Source organism: Micromys minutus, assembly GCF_963924665.1.
Source record: "Micromys minutus genome assembly, chromosome: X".
Classification (NCBI taxonomy): Eukaryota; Metazoa; Chordata; class Mammalia; order Rodentia; family Muridae; genus Micromys; species Micromys minutus.
This window is the reverse complement of record NC_137970.1, coordinates 16,509,627-16,523,905: the sequence shown is the minus strand read 5'-3', so window position 1 is coordinate 16,523,905 and position 14,279 is coordinate 16,509,627. Positions and strand designations below refer to the sequence as shown.

The 14,279-nt window shown below is 42.8% G+C and overlaps 1 protein-coding gene across 1 annotated transcript; it reads left to right on the top strand.

Annotated features, from left to right (window-relative positions):
• Window positions 1-3,650: 3,650 nt before the first annotated feature.
• Window positions 3,651-5,076, top strand: LOC308415467 (splicing factor 3A subunit 2-like; the record flags this gene model as incomplete). Its single annotated transcript, XM_080910507.1, has 1 exon — window positions 3,651-5,076. Exon 1 carries the CDS (start codon window positions 3,706-3,708, stop codon window positions 5,074-5,076), a length of 1,371 nt encoding a protein of 456 aa, XP_080766633.1. The 5' UTR covers window positions 3,651-3,705.
• Between the last annotated feature and the right edge of the window lie 9,203 nt (window positions 5,077-14,279).

The following is a 14,279-nucleotide window of genomic DNA, read 5'->3' as shown; positions in this document are numbered from 1 at the left end:
TTGATGTTAATGACTGTACTGGAAGGGCTTATGAGAGAGCAAATCTGTTTACAACTTCACCATTTCTGGTAACCTATTAGAGAAGAAAGACTCAATATAAGAATCAATACAAAAGAAGTGGCCCTTGAGTGGGGTAAAAATGCTCATGTTGCAAGTACAGGCCAACACTGATACTGAACCTATCAAGTTCATAGTTCCTAATAATATTTAGTGTGGTGAGACCTTTGCTTTTCCTGAAACTGACATAGGAGAAGACGCGCAATATTAAGAAAGAAAAAAAAAAATTACCCAACAAACAGTGGGAGGAGTCTCTGACATTGGTTTGCCCTGCTTCCTTTTCTACTCTTACCTTATCCTATCTTGTGGTTAGGGAGAGCAAAGTACCAGAAAACTTCTAGTGGTGTTCCTGCTGCTTCTTGCGGCTTTGCTTCAGTGCACTCCTGCAGATTGGTGGGACCTCACAGTTTCTTCAGGACTAAGCTGCTTCTGCTGACTCGTGTTTGCCATTTTACTAGTGGACTGGAATGCATCATCAAACATAGAAATAGCCCTAATGAATTATTTGTAAATATGACCACAACTCTCCTTTTCTATTAACCTTCCTTGTTCACTGCCTCTAGTGGGTAGTAGGCTGACGACGAGTTGAAGCATTTAAGAACCCTTTCTAAAGTAGGTTTTGAAAAAATTTCAGCCAACACTATCATATAGATATAGTATTAACAATTGAGAGAGTCAAATTACAAGCAAACCTGTGAAAAGCAATATGTCCTTGATGAAATAAAATATGTTTGCAACAGTTTTGCAAATGGATACAGACTAAAACAATGCTGTTTTATAAGCTTTTTAAAATTATCAACTCTGTATAGTTACCTGCTTCTGGGAAGCAGGTTGTGGTAGTTAGGGTTCCCATTGCTGTGAACAGAGACCATGACCAAGGTAACTCTTACAAGGACAACATTTAATTTGGGCTGGCCTAAAGCTTCAGAAATTCAGTCTACCATAATCAAGGCAGGGGCATGACAGCATACAGACAGGCATAGTGCCAGAAGAGATCAAAGTTCTACACCTTCATCTGAAGGCTGCTAGAAGAAGACTGGTCTTAAAGCCCACACCCACACTGGCAACCTCCTCCAACAAAACCAAACCTGCTCAAACAAGGCCTTACCTCCTAATAGTGCTAATCCCTGGTCTAAGCATACTCAACCCACCATATTCTACTCCCTGGCCCATATAGGCTTTGTAAACGCATGAGACTATGAGGGTCATACATAGGCTTAGCATCATGTAAAATATGTCTAATTTGCCTTGAAAAGATAGTCTCTAGCACTCTCAAGAATGTAAAGAGTCTAGTGTTTAATGTCCTTTCTGAAAATCATCCAATAACATAACTGTAATCACCAAACCAGGACAAAAAACCAGGTGTGCAAAATCCACACTATATTTCCTCATGTCTGATGTCGAAACAGTCTTCGGGACTCCAACTCCTTTGTTATCGTTGTTGACTCCAAACAACTTCCTTCACCTGAGCTGATTCCCTCTTAGCAGCTTTACTCAACAGTTATCCCACAACTCTGGCATCTCAAACATCTTGGGGTCTCCAAGGCAACATTAATGTTACCCAGCTTCTTGTTTCAAACTCTGGGATCTACATATGATTTTCTCGGTTCCTCTAATGGGCTTTGGTCATAGCTCCAGCTCTGCCCTCTCTAGCACTCTAGGTTCTGGTTGACTCTCTTCCACTGCTGCTGCTGTTCTTGGTGATCATCCACTGTACTGGTATCTCTAATACACTATGGTCTTCTGCTGCAACTAGGCTTAATCAACAGTCTCTCATGGTGCTCTTCATGGTGCCAAACCTCAAATCCTTTGCATGATCCATTCAGTCTGAGCCATCAACTGTAAATGAGACTGCATCTCAACAATGGACTCCCATAGCCTGTCACAGTGGCAAGTTTCAGCTGCTCTCAATGACCCCTTCATACCCTCTAAACCTGCCCCTCCTTGGTAATTTTTACACATTACCAACAGAAGTTTCAACTTTGTCTGTCTCTGGAATACATCTTCTTTGTGCTCTCAGAAAATGCTTCCCAGAAGATTTTACCTCAGAAATGCTGGTCTCTTCTTTATCGTTGCTAATTTCTCACCTACAGTTAACCAGCATCAATTGTCCTAGGAGTCTCCTTCTCCTCCTGACTATAAAGCCAGAGCCAAATGTTCAAACATGCTGAGTTCTGCTCCTTGCTGAGACTGCAACCTGGTATATAGATAATTACATTATCTATTACCAGCCCTCTGTTTTCCAGTGGTTTCTACCACTGCTAAGGTTTGCTGTCATGAAATGTACTCTGTAGATTGACCTTGAACTCAGAGATCTGCATTGCTCTCTCTCCTGAAGGCTGGGATCAAAGGCATATACCACCTGCCTAGAAATAAGCTTTTTCTTCACCTAGAACTTGGTCTGTCCCAGGCTGGCCTTGAACTCGAGATCTGCTTGCCTTTGTCTCATGGGACTAAAGATATGTAACACCAAGCCTGTGCCTAAGATTTTCATAGCCACTATTCCTCAAGAATTGATCAAAAGCCTGTGTCTTCTATCTCTGGATTGCAGTTTAGTCAAGATAAAGAGTCAAAGTGAAAATAATAACCAAGTAATAATAATGCCTAACATGACTGAACTATTGTTTATACAATGGAAAACTCATAAACAATAAGCTTAGCTGGTGTGATCTTGCAAAAGAAATCACTATTACCTTAATCTTTTTATCACATTGAACACAAGATTAACTCCATTTGACATACTGTTGCTCTATTATTACTTGAACCATATATTTTATATTTTTTTCTTCTAAGCTTGCTATGCTTATTCAAAATGCCCTTCATGAGACTTAACTAGAGAATAAAGTCTCTGTTGTGATTTTTTGAGACTTTCCTTGTCAATGCAATCAATATAAATCTCTTTACCTTAGCCTCAAGTAGACTCTTCATACATGGCAAAAGGTAGCAACGTTCTTCACCAGAATATCAGAAGAACAGACTCTTGGCCACATTTAAAATTTTTTTCTACTCTGAAAAATTTAGAGCCAGGCCTCCAGAGTTCAAATCACCCCCAGTAACAAAGTCTTCAATATTCCTACTAGGATGGCCCATAGAGCCCCACTTAAAGCATTCCACTGCTTTCCAAACTCAAAGTGCCTGAATTCATATTCTTTCAAATATATGCATGGTAAGGCCTATCAGAGAAATACTTCAGTATCTAATACCAACATGTGTCTCAGTTAGGGTTTTCTTTGCTGTGAACAGACAACATAACCAAGGCAACATTTATAATGAGAACATTTAATTGAGGCTGGTTTGCAGGCTCAGAGATTCACTCTATTATCATCAATGTGGGAGCATGGCAGCATCCAGGCAGGCATGGTGCAGGAAGATATAAGAGTTCTACATCTTCATCTGAAGGCTGATAGCAGAAATCTGACTTCTAGACAGCTAGGATAAAGGTCTTAAAGGATACAACCCTTGTGACACACCTAGTCCAACAAAGCCACACCTACTTTAACAAGGCCACACCTCCGAATGGTCCACATCTTGAGCCAAGCATATTTAAACCACCACACAGATTATAAAAGAGTCCTTGGACTCGCACAGCTAAATCGCGGCCTTCGTGGAGGTTTCTTCCTGTCCCCCTGAAACACTCAGACCTGCATCATGGACTTTCAGCACCGACCTGGAGGCAAAACTGGGAGTGGGGGCGTAGCCTCCTCCTCTGAGAGCAACCGGGACCGGAGAGAGCGCTTGCGGCAGCTGGCCCTGGAAACCATTGACATCAACAAGGACCCGTATTTTATGAAGAACCACTTGGGATCCTATGAGTGCAAACTCTGCCTGACTCTGCACAACAATGAGGGGAGCTACCTGGCTCATACCCAAGGGAAGAAACATCAGACTAACTTGGCCCGGCGAGCTGCCAAGGAGGCCAAAGAAGCCCCCGCCCAGCCTGCACCGGAGAAGGTCAAAGTGGAGGTGAAGAAGTTTGTGAAGATTGGCCGCCCTGGCTACAAAGTGACCAAGCAGAGGGACACAGAGATGGGCCAGCAGAGCTTGCTCTTCCAGATTGACTACCCTGAGGTTGCAGAGGGTATCATGCCACACCACCGCTTCATGTCTGCCTATGAGCAGAGGATTGAGCCTCCGGACCGTCGCTGGCAGTACCTCCTGATGGCTGCTGAGCCCTATGAGACCATTGCCTTCAAGGTGCCAAGCCGGGAGATTGACAAGGCTGAGGGCAAGTTTTGGACCCACTGGAACCGAGAGACCAAGCAGTTTTTTCTTCAGTTCCACTTTAAGATGGAGAAGCCCCCGGCCCCTCCCAGCCTCCCAGCAGGACCCCCAGGTGTCAAGCGGCCCCCACCCCCACTCATGAATGGACTGCCTCGCCCACCACTCCCTGATGCTTTGCCTCCACCTCCACCTGGTGGCCTGCCTCTTCCTCCGATGCCCCCCACTGGGCCTGCACCTTCTGGGCCCCCTGGGCCTCCCCAGATGCCCCCGCCAGCTCCTGGGGTGCATCCGCCAGCCCCAGTAGTACACCCACCGACATCTGGAGTACACCCCCCAGCTCCTGGGGTACACCCCCCAGCACCAGTGGTCCATCCACCAACATCTGGGGTCCATCCCCCATCACCTGGGGTCCATCCCCCAGCCCCTGGAGTGCACCCACCAGCCCCTGGAGTACACCCTCCAGCTCCAGGGGTCCACCCTCCAGCCCCAGGGGTCCACCTTCCTCCATCAGCTGGAGTTCATCCTCAGGCTCCAGGGGTGCACCCACCTGCTCCTGCAGTCCACCCTCAAGCCCCTGTCGTACACCCCCCAGCCCCTGGGATTCACCCTCAGGCACCAGGGGTGCACCCCCAGCCTCCTCCAGGAGTCCACCCTGCTGCCCCAGGGGTCCATCCTCAGCCTCCAGGGGTTCACCCCTCAAATCCTGGGGTGCACCCTACTCCTATGCCACCCATGCTAAGGCCCCCACTTCCCTCAGATGGCCCTGGGAACATGCCTCCCCCTCCCCCAGGCAACTGAGCAGTCCCCCATCGGCCTCTGTAGTCTGTGTGGTCTTTTTCCCATGACCAGTCCTTGGAAGGTTTTCTATTTTGTCCTGTCCTGAGCCAATTAAACAGCCTCCCCCATGTCAAAAAAAAAAAAAAAAAAAGTCCTTGGGTTTATGAAAAGAAATGTCAATAAAATACACTGTGTTTTTCAAACTACCTGATATTATATTTTAAGTATATTATCACAAAGATGTAGAGATGATGGATATGTTAACAACTGGCTTCAATTCATCATTCTGCAGTGTATAAAAAATCACATCTCAACCCATATATACAATATAATTTTGAGCTATGAATTGTAAATGAACAAAGAAAATAATAAAAACATAACAAAACTAATATTTTTGACAAGACAGGTGCAATATGTGTTAATTCCAAAAATTATTAACATCTGAGAAACACTGTTACTTGCTGGATTTATGAGAGTGAAAAATTAGATTGAAAATCATTCTTTAAAAAAATTGGACATTTAATTGTCATTGGCCATGCACATCACTATGAGATCAATGTGCTTTCTGAAGACAGTGTAGACTTTGCACTTCACAATGAAGCTAAGTTACCTAATATGCAGGTAAAATGTATAAGAAACAAGATATAATCTATCCTGTATGGTTTTGGCCCTGAATACTGCTTTAATTCCAATATTCAATGATCTTTTATAGTAAATATTATTCTATTTCGTTCAGCATTTATTCTAAGTATACATGCGCATACATGAAATGTTTTTCATTCTGTAGATAAATAAACTAGAGGATAAAATATTTATAGTTATATCTTAAAAAAGAGTTCAATGAAGTTCAGCTAGGAAATACTGAAGGATATTTATCTGAGTTTTAACTTAGAGGATTTCTACTCAGACATTGTCGTAGTTAGTGTTTCTATTGCTGCAAGATAACACTATGACCAAAATGAAAGTTGGAAAGGAAAGAGTTGGTGTGATTTCTACTTCCAATTCTTAATCCATTACTGGAGAAAGTCAGGAGAGAAACTCAAGAACCTGGAGGCATGAGGAAGAGTTCATGGGGGAGGGGTTCTTACTGGATTGTTCTTCAAAGTTGTTTAGCCTGCTTTCTTATAGAACCCAGGACTACCAGCCCAGGAAGGGCACCCTGGAAAATGGACTGGGTACTATTCTATTGACCAAGTAAGTTTCTTGATATTGATGGAGGTCATCTTAAGCAAAACACAGGGTGACTCCATTAGAAACAGTGGGAGAAAGAAGAGGTGAGAGGAAAGGAGGAGGAGCATGGGAAAAGGAAAGGAAGGAGGAAGTTAGGAATAAAAGAAGGGAGGAGAGCAGGAGGGAAGAAATGGAAAGAGGGGAAGATGGTAGGGCAGAGGTGCTGGGGGGGTGAGGAAGGAATGGAGGAAAAAAGTAGGACTGGTTGCACACCACAGATTTTAAATGGCTTGCTAACAGGTTATAAAATTCTTACCTTTGAATATAACGAGGAGCACATTGTAATGAAACTGGATAGTGAAGTTCTAACCTTCCCTTTGTATATATTTGGCAACTTCATGTTTGTAAACCAAGAAAATGAAGAAAACAAGTAATCTTGGCAAATATTAGACCACACAAGCACTTACTAACATCTGATGGCCTATTTCATCTGAAGGCTGTGTCATGAGAACAGTGAGGAAGACCAACAACAAATTGAAAACTATGCAAGCCTAGCACCACTACAAGTGACATCTTACCATCATGGCCTTAACTTTCATGTACTTCTGAAGAAAACTTTTACTTCCATCAAAGTATTTCCCAACCAATTCAAATGAACTAGTCTTCTGGTTTCCATTTGCCACCAAGAGTCAAGCTTCTGATGGAAATAAGAGAATCTATTTGCAGGGAAAAACATCTCAATGGACTTGTTAAGTAGATTTAGCCCTAGCTAATGTTGAGACTAAATAAAAATCACTCACTGCTGAAACTGTGGTGAACCATGGCTTTCAGTAGGATAATAATATAAGACAGAAATCGTTGGGTAGAATGGAATGACTGAGATTAGTCACTGTTGGTGTAGGCTTTCAGATATGCAAATAGTGCAAGTTTGGGTTTGGATAACATTTACTGCTGATTATCTCTAACTCTATATGCACTCAAATAGATGTTCATTTTATAGTTAAATATCATGTCACATGCTATATAAGAAAGTCAATTATATATCACATATTTATATAGGAGTATAACTTATATAATGTATTTATGAATTGATGTAACTATAAGTACCAAAAATGCAATTTTTGAAAGGGATAAACAAGCCAGGAATTGAAATGAAAGAAGAACTTCATGATACCTCTATCACCATATGAGTGATTTCATAGTATCCTGTTTACTGCCTCTGCCTTAGTTCCTTTCCCGTTGCTTTGACTTAAAACAAAATCCTTCATGTAAGCACTTTAAGGGCAACAGTTAACTTTATCCCATACTTTGGGTCTCTAGGTGATCATGGCATGAGGTTGAAGAAGCTGACCCAATAACCCCCACAGTAGAAAGAGATGAGTGTTACCCAAGTAGTCAGCTAACCTTCTCCACTGGGTAGAGTTAAGGGTCAGAGTCAAGGATCATTGCCACCCAGCATAGATGGGTCTTCCCAAGTCACCTTATGTAATCAAGATAACCTCCAACAGGCATTCCCAGAGCCTGGACTCTCACATTATTGTAATGTCACAACTCTGCCTCTGGTCTGCATGATATTCTGACACATCCCTTTTAAGATATAGCCACACCCCTTGACCTTCAGTAGTTCATAACCATGGTATGATACAAAATCATTTAATCCAATTTGTTTTTTAGATTTATTCTATCTATCTATATATACTTAGCAAAAGAATCTTAGATGGAAGGTTAAGCCAGGTATATGTGGGAAGAATGGTTAGTATGATAATCTTAGAAGTATACCTGGAAGCTCTCAACCATGGAAGGCCTGGTAAGCATGTGGCTGCTTCTACCCTGGTAGGCTGGGTCAGTATGTGAGTGTTGGTAAGCACTGGAGATGTGGTAAATGTTTTAGGCTTCCTAAGCCTGGGCAGACTGAAAGGCTTTTTCTGTACCCACCATCACCATTCATGGGAGTCCTAGTAATCATGGGTAAGTAGAATATCCATGTGAGGCCTGGTGCACATGTGAACCCTAGTAACCATAGGCTAAGCCTGGTGACCTTAGTTATAAGCACATGAGGACTACAAACCTAGGGAAGTATGATAAAGATATCAAAGTACACCTCTTAGGTTTATACAGAAATGGAGGAAAAAAATTCAGGATAGCTAAAACAAACCTGAATTAGCAAAAAAGTGCTGAGAATTCTATTCCCAATTCAAAAGAATTCAAAGCTTTTGGAGTATCATTTGTCCGTGGGACTATATTTCTGGGGACATTTAAAGTTGGATTAAATAGGAGCAGGAGAGATGTTTCAGTATATAAGAGCACTGACTGCTCTTCAAGAGGCCCTGCGTTCAATTCCCAGCAAACACATGATGGCTTCTCACAGCTACAGTGTGTGTGTTTGTGTGTGTATATCCCTCCATGACCTCTGCATCAGCTCCTGCTTCCTGACCTGCTTGGGTTCCCGTCCTGACTTCCTTTGGTGATGAACAGCAATGTGGAAGTGTAAGCTGAATAAACCCTTTCCTCCCAACTTGCTTCTTGGTCCTGATGTTTGTGCACGAATAGAAACCCCAACTAATACAGAAATACAGTCTCTTTGTGCTCTCAGAAAACAGTTCCCAGAAGGTTTTACCTCAGTGATGCTGGTCTCTTCTTTATTACCACTATTTTCTTAGCTCCAGCTGACCAGCATCAATAGTCCCAGGAATGCAAAGGTTTTGCCCTAGTAGTTCTGGTATCTTTTTAATCAGAGGTGATTCTTCAGCCCTAGCTAACCAAAACCACAGAATCTTCACAATCAAAACAGCAACAGTCCTGACAAGAATTTTTAATCTTCCCTCTGAAATTTCACAAGCCAGGCCCCCATCTTCTGCACTGTTCTCAACATCATCTTTCAAGTTTCTACAGAACATCCTACAGAGCTCATGACATCCCAATCGCTCTTCTAGCTCAAAGTTCCAAAGTCTTTCCACGGTCCTCCCCAAAACATGGTCATGTTGTCACAAGAATACCCCACTATGCTGGTACCAATTTGTGTTAGTCAGGGTTTCTATTCCTACACAAAACATCATGACCAAGAAGCAAGTTGGGGAGGAGAGGGTTTATTCAGCTTACACTTCCACATTGCTGTTCATCACCAAAGGAAGTCAGGACTGGAACTCAAGCAGGTCAGGAAGCAGGAGCTGATGCAGAGGCCATGGAGGGATGTTGCTTACTGGCTTGCTTCCCAAGCCTTGCTTAGCTTGCTTTCTTATAGAACCCAGGTCTACCAGACCAGGGATGGCAACACCCACAATGGGCTGCCCCCCCCACACCCCTTGATCAGTAGTTGAGAAATGCCTTATGGCTGGATCTCATGGGAGCATTTCCTTAACTGAGGTTCTTTTCTCTGTGATAATCCAGTTTGTGTCAAGTTGACACAAAACCAGCCAGTACACTAGGCCTCCAAATAGTTGTCAAACTACTAGGAGAATCCCAGGTCTCCTAATCTTCCCAGTCCTCCCAAAAAAAATACCAGTTTTCCAATGTTGTCAGGCCTCTCACCCTTAATAGGCCTCCAATACTTTCTGGGTCTCCCTGGTGTTTTAAGACTCCCATGCTCAAGAGGCCTCCACATGCTTTGAGAGGTCTCATCCTTCTTAGGCCTGCTGACATTTCCAGGCCTCTCAGGCTTCTCAGGTGTGTGTTGTTTAACAATCTTCCATTCTTCCTAGTACTTTCATAATTTTCAGGCCTTCCATTGGTTCTGGGAATCTAATAATTACCAGGCCTCCCGATGAGAATGGGGTGCTCATGCATACCAGGCCACCTAAGATTTCCAGGCCTCCCAGCTCTGACATGCCTCAGATATTTCTTTAGACTTCACATGCTTCCTAGGCCTTCCAGGCTTTCCAGATATCCTTGGGTTCTGCCATGTTTATTAGGCCTGCCCTTGATTGACAGGCCACTAAGGGTTATCAGGCCTCATAGGATTACCATGCCTCCAAAGTTTATGGGACATCCCATATGTACAAGGTCTCCCATGCTCACCACCTATTCCTTTGTTTATAGGACTCCCATGATTACTATGCCTGCCCATAGTAGCCAGACTATCCTTACCATGCCTCCTAACTCTGTACTTCTCATAGGATTTCTAGCTCCCGCATGTCTATCAGACCACACATCCATAATAAGAGAGACCAGATTTGGCTGGGCTCTAGATAAAATTTTTGATCCTACAACATTACTGTATCATTTCCTGGTTTTCAACACCATACCAAGTATTACCACAGAGACAGTGCTTGTGTACTTTTATTGATCTGCCTTCATTCCCAGGCTGTTGGAAGCAGAACTGATAAGAATCTAAGATTTGATGATTTTGCTTTCAAATCTATGACTTCGACATGACTATCTGCACTCCCTTAGATACCACCTACTAGAGATTTGCAACTAGGATCAATAACACCTGATTCTGGTAATAATAACCTGTAGGTACAAGTTTTTGCATCCTAGTTTTAATAAGGGTTCAACCTCTCTTCTAGCCACCACCCAGCAGAAGGAGTGGAAGAGAAATGTTTTTAGGATATGGGGGAAGTGGACCTGTTCAGTAATAGTTCTTTGAAGCTAGCTCAATCTTCTTAGGCAGCAGTTCAGTCACATAACAAACACCAACTATGATTCAGCATCTACAGACCACAGGCACAGACCTGCAAATGCAGTCCAGTCCTTTCAGCAAGAAGACACCAGGCAGCTGTGAATCTATCCTGAAGAAACTGCCAGACTTGCTGTCTAGCCTGAGGCAAGGCCGAGGAAATAGTAACTGCCCCAGGAACCTCAGGAGTAGTTCTTGAGCATGTTTCTCTCAATCTCAGAGTTATAACATGTTGATCTCAACAGTACTATGTAAGGTAAACCAATACATGTATGACTTAAAGAGTAGCGAGGTAGGAGAAAGCAAACCAAAGCTCAGTGTCTGTCTCCCACTGTCTGTGGGGTCATATTTGTACTCCTTCATCCCCGGTCCTTTCATGGATGTCTCTGCTTTATTAAAGCATCCTTTCTATTGAGGCATCTTCAGGATCTTTTTCACCTCTTTTCTTTAGGAACACATCCTTTCACCTGTGTGCTCCAGCAAAATATCATTTAGCATAACTACAAAGAACTAAATGTTTCCACTTCAAGAACCTTTAAAGGATTTAAAGCTAGACTATATGTATTGTAGCTTTGAAATAAAAAAAAAAAAACTATATGGTTTTTTGTGTTGTTTTGAATAGGACAGTATAGATAGAATTTCTTATGTGCTATACAAAAGCCTTACATATCAATAAAAAGCAATGGTCAATGATTGGGGATGAGGCATGATTGGGGAGTGTGGTACCCAGCAGGGAGAGATAGGATTCTGGAAAATCATAAGATTTGCCCCACGTGCTGAAGGAAACATTCATATGAAAATAAGGAGAGGTATCCAAACACTTGGCTTGGCTTAGAATAGAACAAAAGGGTAATTAAGTTATTAGCTAGTTGAGGATCAAGCCAAAGCTTCTGGCCTAGGCTTATTCAGAAATTATTCAGTCTCAGAGTCATTATTCCCAAAACAAAGAGTCTGGGTGAAAAGGCACACCTCTATAGGAATAGCTCCCCTAGATCTAACATCTGTTTGAATATGTGGTCCATAGCGACTATTACTATTGTGAAGTATGGCTTCTTGGAGTAGGTTGGGCCTTGTTGGAGGATGAACATCACTGTCAGGACAGTGTCTGCTGTGCCCAAACTATGGCAGGCATGGCCCACAGTCTCCTGCTGCCTGAGGGTTAAGATGTAGAATTTTCATCTCCTTGTCTCCAGCACCTGTCACCCTTCACACTGCCATACGTCCCACAACAATAATGGGTAAGAAGGGTGGACTACAAGGTTTCCAGCTTGGAAGCTAGCAATGAAGACAGACTGGAGGACAAGTGATGAGAGTCTACATCCTTGATCAATCAGTCACACTTTGAAAGGCTGCTGTACAGACAAAGGGATGAAATTGCAAATCCCTGTCATTGATGGACACTTGAGGGACTTTGGGAATGAACTCAGGTTCACAGGTTTACTGGCAAAAACTTTATCTGCTGTGCCACTTGGCCAGCATGTGCTTTCAGTTTTTATAGCCTTGGCCCCAATTTTTATCTGTTCTATCATTCCTGGCTGCTGGACATAGTATCACCCACTACCTTACCCTGCTGCCACCATGCTTCCTTACCCTTTGACCTGAGAAACAAAATCCATCCCTCCTCCCACTAGTTGCTTCTTGCCAGATATCTAGTCGGAAGAGTAGAAAAGGTAATGAATGTAATTCACAAGGAGAAAATCACCATCAATCCCCTATAGGAAATTGGAGTTTGTTGAAATTTTTTGCAGATGGATGTGATCTCAGCTTAGCTGTAGCAAAACCATTCAATTCCTTTCTGACTTCCTGCCTTTTCTTCCTAGTATCTGCCTCTGAGTCACCTACCATCTGTTTTCTCAGACATGGAGAGTTTGCTCTCTGGACCCCCTTGTCCCTTAATATAAAAGCGAGCATTAGCTGGAGAGTCTGCCTTACAAGTCAACAGAAATGGGAATAAGTCCATCTTCATCTCTCAAAAGAAAAGATGCAATGCTCTTATAAGAGCAGAGTGGTAGTGGGGAGAGTAATAGAACATGAGTGATCAGAAAGTGGAAGGGAGGGAGGAGGCTGCAGGGAGAACGGTACTGTGGAGATGGAATGTAGGAAGATAGAAGGAGGTTTGAGCCCTGAGGAGAATTATCCAAATCCAGTATTATGAAATGCCACAAGGAAATCTGTTACTCTGTAATGTGATTTTTTTTTGTTTTTTTGTTTTTTTTTTGTTTTTGTTTTGTTTTTTTTGTTTGTTTTTTATAAGCAGTTTTATGGTTTGTATTTGCTTGGCCAAGCTAGTCACACTATTAGAAGGTATGGTCCTGTTGGAGCAAGTGTTGCCCTGTTTGGAGTAGATGTATTACTGTGGGTGTATGCCTTAAGACCCTTATCCTAGCTGCATGGATGCCAGTCTTCTCTTTTTGCCTTTGGAACAAGATTTTAAACTGTCTGCTCCTCCTGCACTGTGCCTGCCTGGTTTGAGCCACGTTCTCACCTTGATGATAATGTACTGAACTCTGACCCTGTAAGTCAGCCCCAATTATATGCTATACTTATAAGAGTTACCTTGGTCATGGTGTCTGTTCACAGCCATAAAACTTTGAGACAGAAGTTGGTACTTGTAGTAGGGTATTGCAGTCATTCGCCTGACCATGTCTTATTGTTTTTGGAAGACTATGGGTTTGGGGACTTTGTTTACTATTGGTTTATGTGTTTGTTTGTTTAGACAGGGTCTCACAATAGAACCTCACTGGTCTGTAAATCACTATGTAGACTAGGCTGATTGCCATGAATTCACTTATCTGTGACTCAAGAGTTCTGGTATTAGGCACAGGTACATAACAACCCAGGGTCTACCTTTTAATACCATTTCATCAGTGACTTGGGCATCAACTCTGGACTATGAAATATCATTAATACTCTGCCTATAATACTCCATTACCTTAAACAATATGGTCTCAGCTACCACCATTCTGGGTTTTGGGGAAAGCCTGGCAGTTGTGCCTTCTGGCATGCCAGTGTTTGAAGATGCATGCTGCTGTCAAGAGCCAGACATTTATTCTTTGTCCACCTGCAATTCTTCTCTGAGGCAGGGGAATACTGGTGGGTGAGATGGTGACCAATGACAGACAGATGCCTGAAGCCAAAAACAATATGAAGGAGCACAGGAAAAAGCACAACTGCATGAGCAGGACAGCTAGAGGAAGCACCAAGCAACTCAACATCTCTGTGCCTGTAAAGCAAGGACTGAGAGATGGATTTCTTTTAAGATACAGTGGTGGAGATCACTGGCATCACAGCTCATGCTGGATTTAGTTTCTCCCTCATTTTTATCTTTATAGGGTTCCTACAGATTCATGACACAGTACAGGAAGTTCAGGAAAGCACATATCCTATTGTAAACCATAGTAGCCTGATGCTGGCAACTGCAGAGCTGTCACCATGACTA